General features: G+C 48.4%; 1 protein-coding gene across 5 annotated transcripts in view; it reads left to right on the top strand.

Moving 5' to 3' along the window:
- The first annotated feature begins 268 nt into the window (after positions 1-268).
- The window catches only part of LOC111151236 (musashi RNA binding protein 2), a 385145-nt gene continuing 365584 nt past the window's right edge, over positions 269-19829 (top strand). For 4 of the 5 annotated variants that reach the window (XM_022509070.1, XM_022509068.1, XM_022509071.1 and 1 more), the window contains exons 1-5: positions 269-342; positions 637-677; positions 1005-1086; positions 1777-1861; positions 5878-5919. In XM_022509070.1, coding sequence (XP_022364778.1) covers positions 281-342; positions 637-677; positions 1005-1086; positions 1777-1861; positions 5878-5919 — 312 coding nt within the window. In that variant the 5' untranslated portion in view covers positions 269-280. Of the gene's footprint in view, positions 343-497; positions 678-1004; positions 1087-1776; positions 1862-5877; positions 5920-19829 lie in introns of those variants that run through there. The other variant, XM_022509069.1, reaches the window with a different exon arrangement.

Raw genomic sequence — 19829 nt, 5'->3', positions numbered from 1 at the left:
GGGGTGGGGAGGAGGAGGGGGAGAGGTGGGGATGGGCCGGGGGGGCGGGGACGGGGGGGTGTGCGAGCAGCGGGGCTGAGCTAAGCCGAGCCCACGTGTGACGGCTCTCGCCGCTGCCCCGGCTCCGCCGCTCGCAGAGAGATTCGGAGGAGCCCGGGCGGGGGGGAGGAGGAGGGGGAGGAGGGAGCGGGAGATCTCGGGGCTCGGAGCCGGCCGCCGCTCCGCTCCGATCGCTGTGGGGCTCGGTTTTTTGGGGGTGGGGGGGCGGGGGGGCTCAGATATGGAGGCAAATGGGAGCCAAGGCACCTCGGGCAGCGCCAACGACTCCCAGCACGACCCCGGGTAAGTTTCCAGCCGCTGCCCACCGCGCCGCCTCGGGCTCGCTCTCCTTGCAGCGGCGGGGACGGCGGTGCGCGGAGCCGGGCATCTCCCGCGCCCCCCCCGCCCCTCCCGCGCGCCCCCCCCGTGGAAGTTACACACCTTTGGATTGCATTTCGCCGTCACCTTCTCCCCCACCCCACCTCCCGGCTCTCGCTCGCTCGCTCCCCCCCGCTTTCCTTTTAGCTTTTGTAAGTTACACGTCAAAATGGCCGATCTGACATCGGTGCTCACTTCTGTTATGTTTTCTCCCTCTAGTAAAATGTTTATCGGTGGACTGAGCTGGCAGACCTCACCAGGTAAGGGAGGGAGGGGGGGACGTCTGGGTCCCCCCCTTCTTGGCTTCTTTATTGCTCTTTGTTATCCCGGTGTAGGAGCCCCCCCCCGCCATTGGCTCCCCACTTCTCCTGTGCAAGGTTATTTTTTTAAATAGCAAATCCTTTCCGAGCCCTCTACGCGACCTCTGTTGCCGAATTTCCCCCGCGTGTGCAAAAAATGCAAAAACAAAACAGAATAACAACAGAAAACTACTTTTGGTTTTTGTCCTTGATCAAAATTTGCATTGCTTTTTTTTTTTCCACACCTTCTCTCCTCCCCCCCCCATCTCTCTCTTTCTCTCTCTACAGATAGCCTTAGAGACTATTTTAGCAAATTTGGAGAAATTAGAGAATGTATGGTCATGAGAGATCCCACTACGAAACGCTCCAGGTAAACCATTCCCTTCTGGATTTTGTCTTTATTTTAGAACAAAGTTTAAGTGTTATTTTTGGAGGTGTCTTCGGAAGTAGCTAAGCGGATTTAGAATGGGGCTCAGGCATGTGGCTGGTTTCGAACGTCTCTCTATTCCACCCCCCACCCCCGCCCCCATCACCCGAAAGGTTATTGTTAATTGGGGCTGAACTCTGGCTACGGAGATGCCCATCTCTCTGCTTTAAGTCCTTTTCCCGTCGCTTCTTTTCCTCCGGTTTAAAATGACATTCAGCTTCATTCACTTTCTACATAGTTTTTTTTTTTTTTCTTTTAATGTATGCTTTTCCCACACTCCCAGCTCCCTAAACTCTTCAGCCCCTTTTAGAAAGCTGGATGAATCTCTTCTGAGCGCCGGGTTTTCTTCGGAATAAAACAAAGCGTTAAGAAAGGGAAGGGGAGGAGGAGAGGAGACTGAGGTGGCGAAAGAGTGGAGACACCAGCATTTTCCAAGTTACCTCCACCGCCCTGCCCCCGTTCCACTTCCCCCGTTAACCTTGATGGGTTTTCTTGCGAGGGGGGAGGGCTGTGGGCAGCCAGGGTGCGAGGGGGCAACTTTGGCTCTCCATTCTGCAGGAGGGCTCACTCCTTGTTGCTTTCAATGGTGTCACATTTTCTTGTTTGTTTTTCTCCCTCTTTGTCTCATTTCAGAGGCTTCGGTTTCGTCACGTTCGCAGACCCAGCAAGTGTAGATAAAGTATTAGGTCAGCCCCACCATGAGTTAGATTCCAAGACGGTAGGTTGCTTTCCTTCGTTGTTGTTGTTCGCCCCTGTTCAGGACCCATCTGGGCATTGACAGCCCCATTTAAAGGGACCGTGCTTTCTTTTGCTTCTGTGCTGAGAACCGGGTAGTGATGAGCAGGGCTGGCGAGTTGGCTCTGAAGTTTGCTGCCATGGCTGGGGTTGGGGTTTTCTCTGCAGAGCCTGTCCCACTGCAGCTCCAGATGCTGCCGATCTCGGGCCTGGGGGAGGGGTCCGCTCAGGGAGAGGCATCTCGCCGGCCCAGGGACCATGCAAAGAAACTGCACGACAGAGCCAAGGCAACTTTTCTTTGTCAGCCGAGCACAGCACGCGTTACCAACTGTGGCTGTGGGCATTGTATTTTAGAAGGCACAGCCTGCTTTGTGGCCAGCGGAGAGAGAGAGGGATGGGGGCCGTCAGGAAGGCAAGGGGGGGCGCTAATCACAGGCCCAGGCAACAGGTTCCTCCTGGGGCACCTCGGATTCGGAATGCGGTTTGAGAGGGGAAGGAGACCTCCCAGAGCCAAGCGGGGCGTCCAGGGGGTGACTCCAGATGGAGTGAAATCTAACGCTGATAAGGCCTTGGGTTTCCAAGTGATTTGGTTTTGCTTTTTTCCCTCAGATCCTTTATTTTGAGTGTGGGTACTTTTATAGGATTAGAAGCTTTCAGAGACGTGTGTGGGGAGGGGAAAGTCTTTAGGTAGAGCTTAGAGAAGAAGGGAAGAGATATTAGTACAATCATTGGGGGGGGGCGGACAGCTCCTAATGTTTTATTTAGACACCTGTGTTGGCTTTGTGGCTTTCCCCCTTCCCTTTATGCCTGTGAGAATCTTCCCCTGGTTTTTATACATCCCTCAAAACAGGGGCCCGGAGGTGACATTGGGATCCAGTGCTGGGCTGCTTGGGACTGGGGTCGGTGGTGGGGCAAGGCAAAGGATCAGGTTCTAGTCCCGGCTGCCCTTTATGAACTTGGGCAAGTTGTTACCTGCCTTGGGCCCTCAGTTTCCTTTTCTGTAAAATATAGGAGTGGAATAGGGTACTCTTCCAGCCCCTTTGGCTTTAACATTGAGGGGAAGTGGGAAAAGGGCAGGAAACCTGGCCACCTTTGGTGCAGGTGGATACATTTTGTAAATTAACCCTTTTACTCTGATCAGAGGTCACGTGCATGTTCCCTGGCCCCCCCAGAGAGGACCCCAGACACTTTTTAAGTTGCTTTATGAATTGTGCTGGATTTGTCATAGCTGGCAGCCCAGCGTTTTTACGCTTTTAGATAATTTAATTTTAGGAACAGTCATTTGTAGGGTGATAATGGATGTCTCAAGAATTTTTTTTTCCCCTTGACTTCTTGGTCAGACGTTTCAAAAAGCGAACAAAATTAAAGAGGAAAATATTTCAAGGCAAATTCAGGAATTTATTATTCACTCCGTCTCCCCACCCTGGGTAGGAGAAATAGTATGTGGTTTCTATGGTGCTTGGGGGGTCATAGCCCTCAGTGTCAGGTGCAAAACGTGCGGTTTGTCCCTCTGTAATTGTTTGTGGATATGTTTTGGTCGCTATTATTTAGTATAACCTAGATTTTGACTTTGTTTCAACGTTCAGTGCAGGAGGCAGAAGCGGTTGGTTTATTGACATGGAAACGAGGATCTTGTTTACCGTTACCTTAAAAGCTTTGTTTAGGTAACGGCCATTCACATCCAAAATAGTACCCTAGTCTTTTCCTAGAGGATTTGTAGCTACAGTAAGTAGAACTGTACCTAACTAACTAATGTTTTAATTTTTGGTAGCTTTCTTTTTTGTTTGTTTAAAAAAAAAAATAGTTGACAGGGATGTGCAAAAGGTTGGGATTTGCCATACTTACCTTGACCTGGCCTCTCCTTTAGAGATCGCAGCGTGTAAACTTTGCACTCCGATAAACACGCCTGGTGGTCTGACACGCTGCTGTCACAAACCCGCCATCCAGGAATTCTGAATTGGCTTTGAGTTTTGTAATTTTTAGTTATTTTTTGAGTGTCCTGCTATCTTCAGGTCTTCCTGTCCCTCTCCTCCAGCTCCTGGTCTCTCTCACGACTGTGTCCCTCACTTTTTACTCCATAAACAAGGTGACCTCTTACCCGCAATTGTGTGCTGGTCAGCTCAAAAGCCGTAGTCAGGGGCGTGTTTATAAAAAGACACACCTGTCTTACGTTTGGTCAACAGAATGGAAAATCCACACCTGTTGTATCTCTCTCGTAGACAGCTCTACTCAGTGCTGAACACACCTGTAGATGCGGTAATGTTAATCCTGATTGAGAGGGTAGTTTCCTAGATCAGAGATTTTTGTCTATTTTAGTTTTTGAAAAGTAATCCCTCATTTCTCAGGTGATGTTTGAAGGTTAAAAAAACAAACAAAAAACCCAAAACAACAAAACCATGCTATGGAATTTTATTAGGTCTTTAAACCACCTTAGTAAAAGTGGTAAATCTTTGTTTGTTTTACCAGCTGGGGTGTCCTAAGGGACGTAGGTCTGGGCTCAGGAACTCTCTGGTGTGCTTTGCCCCTGCTCTGTGCTTCATCCCACAGCCTTACTCTTTTTGCTGCCCCATGGCAGAACTGAAAACAAGGTTCAGGTTTACATTTTAAAAGGGGGCAGATTGTACTCTGAAAGCCAGAGCCTATGAATAAATAACTGGTAGCAATATTCTGTGTTGAGTTTTACCCAAACATTCGTGACATTTAGAAGTCTAATGAAAACCAATAATGGGGATTTTAAAAATTCTTTCCCTCCCCATATTTTCTGTCCAGCGACCTCCCCCACCTCAGATCAGCCTATTAGATTCAAATGCCTCCCTGGGAATTGTTTTGCATTTTAAAGCCATTCCCCTTTTGAGAATCATGTGTTCTGCTGAGTGTCTGATCTGGGGTGGAGGATGTTTTACCATTCTGATTGGGGTTGGGGTAGAAAGAATACCCTAATTGTTACAGTAGGTTCTAACTTCTTTTTTTCAGTGATTTTTTTTTTTTTTTAACCCTCTCCCCTTGATGGCCTTCCTTTTATAATTTGGGTTTAGGTTGCTCATAGAATTCTACCCCCTGTGATTTTTAAAATCCAGGTGGTTTTGGCTTATGTGTTTTCTTGTATTATTATTATTATTATTATTATTATTTTTAAGAACTGGGTTAGGCTCCGTAGCTTTTGACACTTGCTTTCTCTTGCGGTCTAACTACAGAATGAACTTTTTGGCTAACTCAGGTGACTGTACTTTTGGCAACACGAATGAATGAACTCAAGCTGAGCCTCGTGTTGGATGTCTATGGGGAGTTTTTAGATGTTGATGATTTAAAAAATTTTTTTGAATCCCCTTTTCCACCTGCCTTGTTTAGTTATCCTCGGGGAGAATATCTCCTATCTAGTTACTGACTGCTGAAAAAAAATTTTTTTTTTTAAATTTTAAAGATTTTATTTGTTTATTTGACTGAGATCACAAGTAGGCAGAGAGAGAGGAGGAAGCAGGCTCCCCGCTGAGCAGAGAGCCCAATGCGGGGCTCGATCCCAGGACCCTGGGATCATGACCTGAGCCAAAGGCAGAGGCTTTAACCCACTGAGCCACCCAGGAGCCCCTGAAAAAAATTCTTATGTTTAATTTTTCAGGTTATGATTTTTTTTCAGGGATGATGTCCCCATCTTTTCTCCTAGTCATGTACTGCCAATTAGATATCGGTACCATTCAGTGTTCAGTATCTGTGGAAGAGAAACCTTTGCTTAGATAAGGACATGTGAGATCTGATTTATTAAGACCATCGCACATTGAAATACATGGTAGGATGTTTCAGAGAGGCTAGCTTTATTTATTACATTGCGGGAGGGACGAGTAAAGTTTGGATCAAAGTTTAAGGAACTTTTGAGTTGCCTGAGAAGTTACTAAAAGCTGGGTTATAAGCCTGAGAAATGAGTGATTAATAATTAGGTGATTTTTTTTCTTCCTCGCCTCCAAATACTGGAATTGACTCTTCCTTTCCCATTTTCCCCTCCAGATTGACCCTAAAGTTGCATTTCCTCGTCGGGCGCAACCCAAGGTAAGTAGGAGAATCAGTAATAGGATTTTAGCCCTCAGAGATGGTTGCCAAGGATTTCGAATTTCAAACAGAGTACTGGCAATGAAGTGTTGAAACCTGGTGCCTTCAGGTTCCTTTACGGTGTCAGCACGTGGCTGTGAGAGTCCAGGCCAGGCCAGGAGCTCCACGAGATAACTGCGTGCGTCTGCAATTTAGCTCTCCCGAGGTGGGTTCTGAGCCTCCAACAGGGGGCAGGGGCAAGCCTGATCCTTGATGGCAGGACAGAGCTCCGTCTGTTGCAATATTTATGCAAATGTTCTATTTATTTTTTAAGCATTGCCAAGATCTTATCGGGAGAACTTGGACCCTAATTATTTTCCCTGTGACTGTCTTTCGGAGGGTTCTCTTTGAAGGCCCTTACAACTTGGAGTCTATGGAGAGGAGTAGAATTTGAGTACACAGCCTGTCTTTTCTTGGAAAAACAACTTCGTAGGCCCATGAAGCTCTGATTCGGACAGAGGCGGCAGCGGAAGTCTTGGTTTCAGGTTGGTGGGATCAATCAGGCCACGTTTGAGACCATCTGTGCTGCCTCTGTATGCAAGTGCTGGGGTCTGGGAGAGAAGTTCTGAGTCTATTATAACCTTGGAGGAGTGGTGCTACGAGATTTGCCTGGAGGATTGAGATCGGCCTTCACTTTTTCACAAGTGTGTGGCTAACACAGTTTTCGCTGAGCTTGCCAGCTCTGGGTATGAGAACAGAGCTACCTGGAACCGAAGGTGAAATTTATGGACTTGACATGTTAAAATCACACATTTTAATGATTTTTTTCTTCCCTGTGTAATATGGAGAGGGACACTTTTTCTGTAACCTGTGGCCTTGGCATTCCTTTAGGGAAGAGGGGAAAAGGTGATGCTTCCGATTACAGGTCATAAAGGGGAAAGCGCTGTTGCTTTTGCAGAGTCCCTGTATTTCTTCAAGCATAGTCTCCCATAGGTGGAACCTTTTCATTGTGCAAAGGGAGGGATGAAGCACTTTAATGAAGAAAAAGTTGGCTCTTGTGGATGACATTTTGAGAATTTCAGGTCTGGAGCCTGCCATGTGATCCATCCTTCCTTCCTTCACCCCCCCCCCATGTAATTTTTCTTTTCCTTTTCTTTCGAAGGAAACACAAATCTCTTAAGTAAATAGAGCAGAAATACTTTAAGGCATTTTTCCCCCCTAATGATTAAGCAGATCATAGGAATCAATGAACCAAAGAGGTTATATTATTTCTGTACTGAGCACAAACTTTGGGACTGTTAACTGCGTAAAGGTTGCTTTTCAAACTGTGTGTGATCCTTGACATTTCAGAGGCTTTCCAGAATTAGCAGTATTTCCTGGGTTTGGAAGAATTGCTGTTTCTTCCATAAGTGTGAATCTTCAAATTTCCAGGTTAGTCATTTGATCACCCAGAACTAGGATCTGATTACCCTAAAGGGAAACTGGAAAAATCCCTGACTCGGTCAAACCATGGGTTTGACCTGTTTTCTCTTCCCTCTTGCTGCCCACCCTTCACTCCCCGCCACTTTTTTTTTTTTTTTTTTTTTAAACCAGGAAGGCTATATTTCATTTTAACATACTCTGGCATTTGGTTTCTCAGTGATGCATTCAACTTGAAAACGAGACAGACTATTTCTCGAACTTGTCGAAGCGTGCACCTCCCCCCACCCCACCCCAGAGTCTGGGATGTTTTAGGTGGATTGTCAGACTTTTAGATGTGAGCAAATATTATACCAGCTGGGGGAGGACATCTTTCCGTGGAGTTCTAGAGGTTGCATAACAATACCTTGCTTTTTATGGCACCCTTTCCCAAGGACTTCCTTATCTGTTATCTCCATCTGCATCTCAGGTCCCGAGACACTGAGCAAACCTCTTTGCTCCTCGGTAAAACACGAGCGATGGAAGTACCCCTCGCAAGGTTGCTGTGAAGAGTGCAAGAGCCCTGGGCTGGGTGAGGAACCCATCCCTCCTCATTGTCGCTGCTACCATTAATTTCCATTGGTTTAATCATCCTTCTTATTGTTGTATTCAAGCACCACAGCTTGGGTTCAGATCCTGGCTCTGCCCCTCATTTGCTGTGTGGATGTGGGCAGATTGTTTGTTTTTTTTGGAATTTCATATACCCCATCTTACCGAGTTTTTGTGCGGATTAAATTAATACAAGTAAAGTGCTTAAAAAGAAAAAAAAAAAAAAAAGGACCTGGTACGTGGTAGTACCATATGCATTACCTGCTGTTTTTACCATGAATTTTGTTAGGCTCTCATACCAATGGCCAAGAGAGGTCTAGTGATCATAATGACGTTAATTGAGCTTATGTGCCAGGCACTGTTGTAGGCTTCTTACGTTTACCAACTTACCCAGTCTTCCCCTGTGTCTGGAGAAGTGGGCACTAGGATTATGTCCAATCTATAGATGAGAAAACCGAGGCACACTCGGGCTGAGAAGTGGGGTGTGGGCAGCCTAGCTCCAGACCCGGCCCCCCGCCCAGTGTGCTGTCCTGTGTCAGGATCCAGGGGTGTCACCTGTCCGTTCGGGCAGAGGACGCAGCTCAGGATGGTGGTCAGGCTTGGAGGAGCAGAACCACAGCGCGTGCAGACTTAGAAGGTCTCTGGTTGGGTGATTGGCCCAGCCCCCATGATGTCATCCCGTGAGGTGACTTGGGCTGGCTGTGTGGAGGGGCACCCTTTCACAGAGCTCTGGGTTTGCTCAGCTCCAGGGAAGTGGCTGGGGAATTGGTGAGGTGTGTGCTCGTTGGGAGTTGGGGCAGAGTGGGGAGAAAGTGCCTTTCTTGTCAGTGGTTATTTTCCAATAGAATTTGAGCCCGGCGGGGATTTCAGACCGAAGTTGGTGTTGGAGGCCAAACCCTGGCTGGCAGGGGAGTCTGGGAGTTTAAGTCAAGCCTTATTTATTTTTTGTGCATCTCCCTTCAATAAAACTTCTGTGTGTGGCTGTGTAAGGGTCCCGGTGCAAGGAGAACTGCGCCCCCTCCTCGGGGGCTGGGTGAGGAGCTTGTAAATGATATGTCAGCGTGGGCTTCGGTTAAAATGCATTTCTCTGCTTTCTGGCTGTCCCTCTTTTGCTAGCACTCGCCAGAGAAATATTCGTGGAGGTGTTAAAAACAAGACTAGTGGAAAGAAACTGTAACTTAATACGAAAGCAAAGCTGTGGCACTGAGCAGAGTTCACATTAGTACTGTCATAATATTCTTTAACGTATCATATAAATAAAAACCCATTTTGACCAGAATTTTAATGAGCGACCCGAAGGAAGGGTTTTGAATCCCGCAGTTCATTCATACCCCTTTGCCATGTAAATGTTCACATCTCAAGTGAAGTATAATGGGGCTTTATTAACTAGTCGAGGGGCGACTCTTTGGAGACTAGTGGCCGTTAATTAGCGAAGTACATTTTGATCAGAAGACGATGGGTCCGTTCTGTGTCTTCCTATTTCGCCGGATGATTATTTCATTTTGTTAAATATGCAAGAGTTTCCTCCCCTCTGTCTTTTAAAAAATTAAAGTGGTCGTGCTCTTCTAAAAAGGACGACTTAATTTGAAGCTGTTGGAGGAAACGGGCATGATTGGGATCAATCACGTCATATCATTTTGTCAGTCCCTCTGGGCAGAAGCGTTGGCTGCCTTCAAGAGTTTTGCTCAGGCTTGTGGGTTCTTTTCCTCGTGCAGAAAAACCAAGAGGCTGTGGAACCTCTTAGGGCACGGGAGAGTCTGGGTGTAATTCCCCATCTGCCCCAATTATCCTCGTGCGTAACAAAGCCTTCTCTGCTCCCCCGGTTGCCATTTTCCTCCTTACATGTTAGGGGCCAGAAACTTATCTGTCGATCGACGGAGATCTCATTTCTTCAGCCTATTTCCAGTTGCCTTCAGCGGCAGCCGGGTGACCGTTGGGCACCCCATGTGAGCCCCTCTGTGCCTCAGTTTCTTCCCGTTCACAACAGGGGTGTAGTGCCCAACATGGGGTAGTATTCAGCCTGAATGCAGAGCTCTTTGCTGGGAGCCTGACACAAGGGATTGCCAGCAGGTGTCTGCTGGTATCATTAGTATAGGATTATCTATCATTACTATGGTTTTTAAGTCATCTCTGTGCCCAGCGGGGGGCCCGAGCCTCACCCCAAGATCAAGAGTCACGTGCTCTAGCAAAGGAGCCAGCCAACCCCCTACCGCCCTGGTATCAACTTATCTTTGTCGAATAAGAAAAGTTACAATGGAAAATGACCCAAGAAAAGTCCTGATTGGAAGGTAAGTCCCCTGTGAGCAGGGGGCTGATGATGGCCGACATCACCAGATGCTGACTTCCGTCCCCCAGGTGAATCCAGCCCGCCCTCCTTAGGGCGGAGGCACCTGAACACGCAGGGAAGTGAGGTTTGCAGCTGCAGATCACACAGCTAAGTTGTGGCAAGGCTGAGCGAGGGCCAGGTGTTCCTGCTCCTGTCTCACCCACTGATGAGCTCTGGGGCCTGGAAGGTTCTCTGTTACACACGTATCCGTCCAGCTGGGTGCAGCACAGCATGAGCGATTTGCACACGCGCCTCCTGTTCCGGGGGCGTGGTTCCTTGGCAGCCTCTCAAGGGCGGGCGAGGGGTGAGTTTTCGGCATCTGGCCTTCCCCTGCCGCCGTGGGTTGGGTCCCTCTAGCGTCGTGCCATCTTGGGTGATCTGCAGCTGTCACCTCACTGGCCACCGTTAGCCAGCCTGCCGGTGGGTTTCTGGTTCCCAGTGAGGATGTGGTGGTGTGTGTCTGCAGCCTCGTCCACAACCGTGAGGACCCTGGGGGATTCGTGGCTTAGCTGCTTTCTTGTTGGGGAGCGAGGCTCCATCCTGTCCTGCGTCCCCGTCAGCAGCAGGTGTTAGCTCAGAAGGAGGGGCATCTCGTCCTACAAATGTCCTTTCCCGAGATTTTTGCCTTTCCTTGCGTGCTTTCCTTTCAGCGTGAAGGTCAGTCTGCCGAGAAGCCGGAGCGCCTCTGTTCTGTGTCAGATGTTTTTGGCAGGTGGGTGAGACCCCTCTGCCTCTCCGAGAAGAGAGGAGGCGGGAGGGACTCTCTGAGGAACCAGCTGACCCTCTTGGGTGCCCCTTGAGGCAGCATCCGTCCTTCCTGTCTTTTTGTATTTTTTAAAACCTGAACATTCTCTGGCCGAAAGTCCCAGGAACCCAAAAGGGAGATGTAGTTCATCATCTCTTTTCTTTTGTTTGATCTGGTATGTTCACTGAATAAGAGTTTGTTTAATTGTTTTTAATGGCTGACTCTGCACCCACTTTTGGGGGGATTCAGGAACCCCTCGAAGCCCATCCAACAAAATCTGAACTTCTTAGCCAGCCAGTTAGGGTCCTTCAAGATCTGTACAAGGAGTCTCGTCTTCCAACTTACCTCGTGACTCTTCTGCCTTTTGCTGCCTTGAAACTGCACGTTTCCCCCTTATCTGAAGAGCGACCCTCGTGGGTATCCCCACCTGCGCCGTCCTCTCTCCTCTGGCCCTTGTACGACACACTTCTCTTTCAGAGCCCGACTCGGGTTACCTTTTCCACAGAGCTGTTTCTGCTCTCTCTTCGATGTAATACTTCTTTCTCTGGATTTCCTTAGTGGTTTCCCTTTTCTTTGGTTATGCCAAACTATAATCATAACAACAGTAAGACTAAGTTAGCAAAGAACAAGAAATAATACATTCGCAAAAAGTTTCTGACGCACTCATCAGGCACTGTGCTGGGCACGGATGCATTCATTTATTCAGCAAACAGTTTTGAGCACCTACTGTGTGCCAGGGCCTGTACGAGCTTCTGGGGACAGTGGGGAGAATAAGACCACAAAGTCCCTGCCCTCCTGGGGCTTTCACTTTGCCGGCGGGGTGGGGGGGTGTATATGAGTAACGAGCAAGTGGCCAAGTACTTGACATGCTGACAGGTGCGCAGCCGCAGTAGGGTGAATGCGAGGGTGGGGGGTGGGAACAGGCTGAATCTCCAGTGCACTCCGTTGCAGTTCTCCATCCTTTGGCAATTATTTACCAAGTTTCTGCTTAGCACCAGGAACTGCGCTAGGCACTTTGTTCTGAGTTTTATGGTTCTTTAGGTTCATGCCTTACTGCCTCCACTGGACAATGAATTCCGAGGACACAAACATGTTTTATTAATTGCAAAAAAAAAAAAAAAAAACCTCCGCTTTTCCTGCTGCTCTTTCATGTACCATCCGTCTCTGTGCAGGTGGAATGAATGCAGAATGGCAAAGGTGACTCGGTTCTTGTCTTCAAGGGTCTTAGCTTCTGGTTGGAGGGGGAGTGTTACCTGTGGTCCAGGAGAGGATGTGAAAAACACAGCAGAGCTGCAGAAACGGGCTTCAGAGGAAGGAAGAGCTAAGATAGCTTCTCGGAGGAGGTGGTCTTTGCCCTCGATCCTGCGGAACAGGAAGGAGGGAAGAATGGCAGGAATGTGAGGGGCTAGGAGAGGTCAGCGGGCCAGGACAGCGAAGGGTGTGTGTTGCACAGCACTCGGGGCGGAGGCGTGGAGAGCAGGCTGGGACCAGGTGGTGTTGCCTTGAATGTAAGGCAAAGCAAACGAGTCTGGCCTTTGTTTGTCATGTTCTGGGGAACCTGTTTTGTGTGTGCACGATCACCGAGATGCCCCGTACAATGTTCTGAGCTCCTTTGGATCCATCTGGAAGCCGGGGTCATGGATAAGACTGTGGCTGATGTGGTTTCATGGAGACCCTCCCACTCTGGACTGGTGCTGTCAGCATCACTCATACTGTGCTCTCTCTGGCTGGAGACCCTTATCTAGGAGTGATGTTCTTGGCAGATAACCACCCCTGCTTTTTGGGGTGTGTGGCAACTGCAGAGAGAAAACTGTGTTTTTCTCTTGCTTCTGTCCCCTCCCTTGCTCTCTGCTTTACCTACTTAACTAGGGGCCATGATATAGACAAAAGCCCAGAGTTCTATACTCTGTCCTTGCCTAAGCCGTGATCTTGACCTTGCTATGTGTAGACGATGAGATGTCATTTCTGGGTGTGGAAATCACAGATTTTCTGTTTATCACCAGGCTGTGTACCCCATGGCTCAGAGCGGCCTGAGTTGTGACATCGAAGTGGCTTGGGGTCACATTTCGCTTGGCGTGGCTCCCTGGTGTGAGGAACATGAGATTTTGGAACCATGAGCTGTGCCTACCGCATGATACGAGAGGTGTGAGCACGTGTGGTCTTGGGACTGAGACCTCGTGGTGCATGGTAGGGGCAGCAGGCTCTAGGTTGGTTGGTCCTACTGGGGCACGTGTCCCATTGGGCCCCACGTGTATAACAAGATACCTCTGTTCTCTTTCTCTCTTTCAAGGGTAGATAACATCAAGTGCCCAGTGATCTGGAAAGTTATTCTCAGGGGGTGTGTCTGCCTGCTACACTTCTTTATTTTATTTTGAGACCTTCAGTGATGAAGAATCCTGGCCCAAAATAATGGCTGTTCCTTGTTATGAGTTGGTATGTCGGAGGCAGTGTGCTAATAAGCCTGTGTATGCTTCATCTCCTTCAATTTCATCCTGACATGGCCCTTTGCCGTGCCTCGTGTTCTCACCACCTTGCAGAATGGTAAACTGAGGTCCAAGGAGGGTAAGCAGCTTTCCTGGGGCCGCACTCCTCGGAAGGGTCAGTGTAGGCCTTTGGATCAAAGTCTGTCTGAATTCCAAGTCCTTGCTCTCTTAACTTCAAAGCCCCGCTGAACCCAACCTCAGCGGGTAGATTTTAGGTTCGTGAACTTTGCCCGACAGCTATAAAGTGCTCAGGCTGAGGAATAAGAATAGATTTCGGTGTAGTCCGGCCGGGAAGCTTCAGGTTAGTTACTGTTGGTTGCTTTGTAAGAACCTTTTCAGCGTAGTTGAACGCCACTTCCCCACGAAGGAGTTGTGGATGAATCGCTTCATGGTGTCGTGCCTCTATTTCTTCACCTGTGAAATGGGGCTTTTCACGGTAAGTCCGTCCTAGATTTGTCCAGGAGATTACATGGGTTAATGCACATGAAGGGCCTAGGGTGACCCAGTGTAAGTATTGGTTGTCTGTTACTGTTCCCAAGGATGGCGCCGGCTAGATCGCACGAGGGCCTTACCTAACGGCTGCGGGTACTGTTGTCCTTTTTCGGGGTGACGTATAGAATAGCACGTTGAGATTTGGGAAATGGTCTGGTCTGGGAATTGGCTGCGTCTGCTCCCAGGGTCCTGGCTCTCGAGGGGGGAGATAGCTTGCATCCTTCATTGTGGGGCTGCTTTGGTGGGCATGGGGAATGCATTTCCTTTTCTGTTATCTGATGGCTGTTTTTGCTGCCTTTGAGAGTGAAGTCCTGGGGCGCGGCTAGGGGACAGCTAAGGCACCGCTGTGTGAGAGGTCTCTTCATGAGCCTTCTCTCTCCCAGGCCTGGTCTTTATCTGCCTGGGGGTAGTTCCACCAATGACTGATCTGAAAGCATCACATTCATTTATTTGTCACTGACTGTGACAGGCAAGTTAATGCTAATGGATTCTTTTTTTAGCCTGTTGTCTGGGATGAGTTTCTCCCAAATGTCCTGAAATCTAAGGCATTAGGGGAATGTGTAACTTTTATGGCAAGGGAGGATTTAAGAGATAAATAGGGTTTTGTGTGCAAGGGTCTTAAATTTAGGTTAGGGGCAAGAGCGGCCAAGGAGGGGATGTGGGGGCCAGCCCAGAATCTTCTTTTTAAGAAATCCATTCGGAGCTCTCAATTGCTGTTTCTGTTTCAATTATGTGACAATTTCAAGGGTTTAGAAAAATCTAATAAAATGGTCTTGATGATGCATTCTGGGGAGAGAGTGCTTTAGAACATCCAGGAGAATAAATTCCTTGGGGTCAAGAGATTCTCATTCCTGCCACCTCGGGCCTTCTTTTGTCGGGGGAGTTTTTACATTTTTATTGTTTTGAAGGGCAGAAAATGGTGTTGGAAATGTATTCAGGGCTTCATCCATATCCTCCAGCGAAATGAATTATTCTCTTTGGGCAGTTGCAGGTAGATGGGCCACAGCGATCACTAGCTCTTTCTTTTTTCCTTTCCTTTTCTTTTCTTTTTCTTTTTAGCTGCCATGTTGTAAATGACTTTCAGAGCGTGGTTTGTGTGTGTAGTGATTTTGAATAAAGCAACCACAGAGTAAAAACTTGGAGGGGCGAGCAGAGAGGGCTTCTGGAAGTTTTTCTCTTCTCCAGTCAAAGCTTTTGATAGTTTCCCAAGGAACAGAAGTTTACAATGGAAGCCGGCTTTGGGCTGCCCACGGGAACAGCGTGCAGAAAGACCTAGTGTAGCAAAACCCGATGCTGAGTGACATTAATGAGATGACCGCTCTGGTGGGAGGGAGGCAAGGAACCAGCAAAGCAGCAGTTCCCATGACTGGCTCTCTGCTGAGTGTGTCTCCTTCTGCATGCTTGCGTGGGCTTGTGTGTTTGTGTGTTTGTGTGTGTGTGTGTGTGTGCGTGGGTGCGCGTGCATGTGCACACGCTCTGCTTCCCAGGGACCTGTGGTGAAAGTTGGAGCACCAAACCCTGCTCTGTTGGCTGCAATATTCTCCATCCTAGAGAGGCCATGTGTGGCGGGTTCTCAAATTCCACCTACTGAAAAGTAAAGTTTTAAACCTGGGAGGCATTTTGCTTTACCTTCCGGGTACCTGCAGGAGCCTGGGTGGGCGGACGGGGAGGCTCTCATCACAGCGCTGGGGCCAACTCTTGGGAACACCAAAGCCAAGAGGGTGAAGAGTCAGTATTTGTCGCTCTGGAAATGGATTCCAGGGAGGCAGGAGGAGAAAACCTGCTCACTTAAAATGTTTCTTTCTTTCTCTTTTTAAAGCCCTACCCTGATAACATTTCATGTTGGTGGTAGAAATGGAGCATGGTAGCCACTACTTCTTAAATATTTTAGTGCCCTGGAGTGCATTCTGTATTTCCATGTTGCTCTTGGGCAAGACTTTCCAGTTCCTCAAGAAAGCAGCCACATTTCAGGTAGATGAGCTGGTCAGGAGGTGAGGAACCTGCTGTCGCTGCCTTCCCAACAGGACCTTGGGATTCTCAGTCTGCTGTCGCCCATTCCAGGAATGAACCTGCTGTCCTCTGCCTCTTTCCTCGGCATGGCACTGGAGTAAGCATCCTGAGTGTCCCAAACAGTCCTGGGCAAGGGTTTGAAAAACTGCTGTGAGATCTTAAGCAAAAAAGCTCGAGGGAGCCTGGAGTGGGGAGGGGTGCGTGGACATAGTGTATTTATTGATGGTTCCCCGGTTTATTTTTTTAATCCCTTCAATTCTGTTCCCTCTGGGATCTCTCTCAAGTGTGTCCTTTTTGTAGTTAAGGGCAAACAAACAAACAAAAATGTTTAAACTTATACACATAACGCTTAATAAAAACCAGCTAGTAGGTTTACCTTCTCTTCCACTCAGGGAAAAAGGATCGAATTGGGGTTGCTTGAGCCTGGACAGAAACCGGGCTGTGAATCTCCACAAGACTGTTATATGTGTATGTTTCCTCTTCTGTTTTCAAAGCAGATAATTGGTTTTAGTAAGAACTTCTGACTTGATTAGGGGACCCTTAGGAAATTAAAGTGTGTTTGAATTTCACAAGTATAATTTTAATTATACAAATTTTGCGTTTTCCACTAGGGAGCTAGGTTCAGAACTTGTTTTCCTATACTAATAGGGGTAGTAAAGCTGATTATGGCAGAATGCCTCACTTAAATGGCTTTGAAAATAAAAATCCACGGATTGGATCATTGTTTTTCCCTGCAGAACCTGACATTCGGGTTCATGTCCACACGCGTTCCCATATCCTTGTTAAAAGTGATTTTTCAGTGGATCCACAGAAGTGGAGAACTGAGTGACATAGTTCGGGGTGGGGGTGTACCTCATTATGAATTTTTCTGCTGCACTTGCTGAAAGAATTCAATTAAAGTGCTTTTGAGCCCAAGTCCTGCCTGGGCAGCTTGTGTTTGGCACGTTGCCACGTTGGCATGTTGTGATTGCCTTTATCACCCTATCACCCTGTTTGCTCAGAGCCTGTGCATTCACAGCATTTTAGCTCTTCTCGCTGCCCCTCTCCAGCAGGACCCCAGTGGATTAGAGCAGAAGGCACCGTGGAAACAGTCACCTGAGTTCTTCCCCAAGCTGCAGAGAGATGATGGAGAGGGGATGAGCAGACCCCCCCTGGGCATCCAGGAGAAGGGCTGACTGCGTTAATGGGAAATGGCTGTTTCTCAGGGCCATCCAGACAAAACCCCCATGTGTCAGGGAAATGCTTTGAGGTTGGAACTCAAGCATCCTCCAACGTCTCCCCCTGTGCAGGGGCTTTCAAAGCTGCCTGGAGGCCGGCTCCTTGGTCTTCCTGGGCTCTCGTCTCAGATTTTCACAGGAGAACTTGAGCAGAACAATTGTTCACTGAAGAGGAATCCTGGAAACAGCTTGTGGGAGAGGTGGCATCATCTAGGTCAAGGCCTGAAAATTGGAAAAATAAAGCTCCGGCGGTAGACCTGAGCCCACCCCACGGTTAATCAGCCACTTCATTTTTCTTTTTTCTTTTTCTTTTTTTTTTTTTTTTAAAGATTTTATTTATTTATTTGAGAGAGAATGAGTGAGAGAGAACATGAGAGAGGAGAAGGTCAGAGGGAGAAGCAGACTCCCCAAGGAGCTGGGAGCCTGATAAGGGAATCGATCCTGGAAGTCCAGGATCATGACCTGAGCTGAAGGCAGTCGCTCAACCAACTGAGCCACCCAGACGCCCGCCACTTCATTTTTCTTACTCCTTTCTCTTGCACTGGTGTTGCTCAGTGTTGAAGGGCCTGGACTCTGGAAGCAGGCTGAGTTTGAATCCTTGCTCTGTCACTTCCCAGTTGTGTGACCTTGAGCAAGTCACCAGAACGTTCCAGGCCTTCGTTTTGTTGTCTGTGAAATGGACGCAAGAATAGGATCTCCTTTCTGGGGTTGTTGTGAGGGTTCCGTGAGCTGACAGAGTGCCAGTGTCTGGCACGTAGTAGGCGCTTTGGGTGTGTGAGTTACACTATTGTGAGGAAGAGTCAGGCAAAATGCTGACTGTCTGCCTTGGTAGCTGGGAAATGATTCAGTGACGCGCTCTCCCGCCTTATGTATTTTTTTTCCTTCAGCAGTTGAGGAATTCAGAAGAGCATACATGTGCGTATGTGTGCGTGTGAGAAAGAGAATGTATGTGATTGGGTGGAATCACGGTGTAATTCAGATTCAGAGGTGTCCCGTGCCATCCCATCACCCATGAGGCGTGTAGTTTGGCAAGCTCCTGGCCCTGGGGCTCCAGCCTCTGGAGTGAATTTGGTGCTGCCGTTAACCTGGTGACCTTGGGAGAGTGTCTAAACTTTTCCAGGCTTCAATTCTGCACCTGAAAGCTGGGGCTAACGGAGTTGTGGGATGAGATGAGACCCTGTCACTCAAGCACCCAGTGTGGTCGGCACAGTGGGTCGGCACTTAGAACACGTGAACTCCTTCTTCCACACGGAAGGGGGTTCCTTCCTTGTTTTTTTTTTTTTTCTTGGTTGTTGTTGTTTTGTTTTGTTTTGTTATGTTTTTGTGGTATCTTGGAAAGTGAGGAAGATAAAAAGAACTCTATTTGCTCTTCCTGGAGATTCTGGAGTTAGTGGCTGAGTCCCTGATAAGCTGACTGTAAGAGGGGGTGCTCTTATCCTTAATCTACATGCAAAAGGGCTGTCTTAGGGACTTTGTTTCACAAAACCCGAATTTTCCAGTGGTGGGGAAATGATTTTGTTTGGTCAGGAACCTTAGATGGTGTCCACAAGCCTTTGAAGGTGGCTTTGTTTGTTCCTTTGACACTTGGTGGTAACCGGAAGGACAGGGTAGTGTGGTTGAAGAGGTGTGGGGGTTGCTTGGATTTCCGACCTCGACTGAGGGCAGTGGGAGGGGGGGAGAAAGTCAGGGTGGGGGATGGTGTCTTTTCACAGAACCTTTCCTTGGGGACACAGATCAGGAGTAGGGTTTTGCTCTACAGACGTGAGCACCAGAGCTCCGGGAAATGCCCCCTGTGCCCGGCCATCAGTCTGGTGAGCCTGACCCTCCGATCAACTGGCCTGGGAAAGGCCCCCCGAGATCTTGGGGCATCTGCAGTCTGTGTGTTCAGATCTCGGTGCTCATTTTCCAGATCAGCCCCCTCCACTTCAAGCCCATCAAGTGGAATTTTCTGGATGTTTCCAGGAATGAGGAGCAAGACGATGGTTATGAGTGGATGCTAGGCCGGGAATTGGGTTGTATGAATGTGAGTGTGTAGAGGATGGAAGGGGGTGGCCAGGAGGAGGGGAAGAGTGGAAGATTACACTGACTAATTATAGGGAAAAAGCCATATTTGCTGCTCCATTAAGTGATCGCTAGGCTATGAAGCAGTTTATTGTAATTAATGCAGAAACAGCAAATAAGTGTTAAGTTTGGAGTGGAGGGTCTCCAGGCACCCCTACCCCCTCTGCTGCTCTGTTCACTGACCCCCCTTCATTATCCTTGGAGGTGAACAGTCTTGGGGGACACCTTCCTCTGAAGGACCAAGGTGGAGACTTGGACCAGGTTTCTGCTTCCTGGTTTAGTCAGACAAGGAGGATGCCTTGCTCGATCTCCTGCAGAAGCTTCTGCTGGGGTTTTTGTGTTTTCCGAGGATGCGGGAGGAGGGCCAGACCCGTGCCGTCATTGCTATTTTAATTTCAGCTCATGAAAGCGGCAGGTTACACGTCCAAGTCCATCGAGCTACGGGCCGTGTGGAGTTGTGATTGCTTTCCTTGATGGTTTCTTGTTCAAATCAGCGGTGCTCTTAATTTTCCAGATGAAGTAAAAAGAAAATTGGAGACTCCCCTCCCGCCCTGTGTCTCTGAATCCAGGCTTTTCTGAGCATGACTCTG

Source organism: Enhydra lutris, unplaced genomic scaffold, assembly GCF_002288905.1.
Source record: "Enhydra lutris kenyoni isolate GAN:26980312 unplaced genomic scaffold, ASM228890v2 scaffoldscaffold26, whole genome shotgun sequence".
NCBI lineage: Eukaryota > Metazoa > Chordata > Mammalia > Carnivora > Mustelidae > Enhydra > Enhydra lutris.
This window is presented reverse-complemented; position numbering and strand designations above follow the sequence as displayed.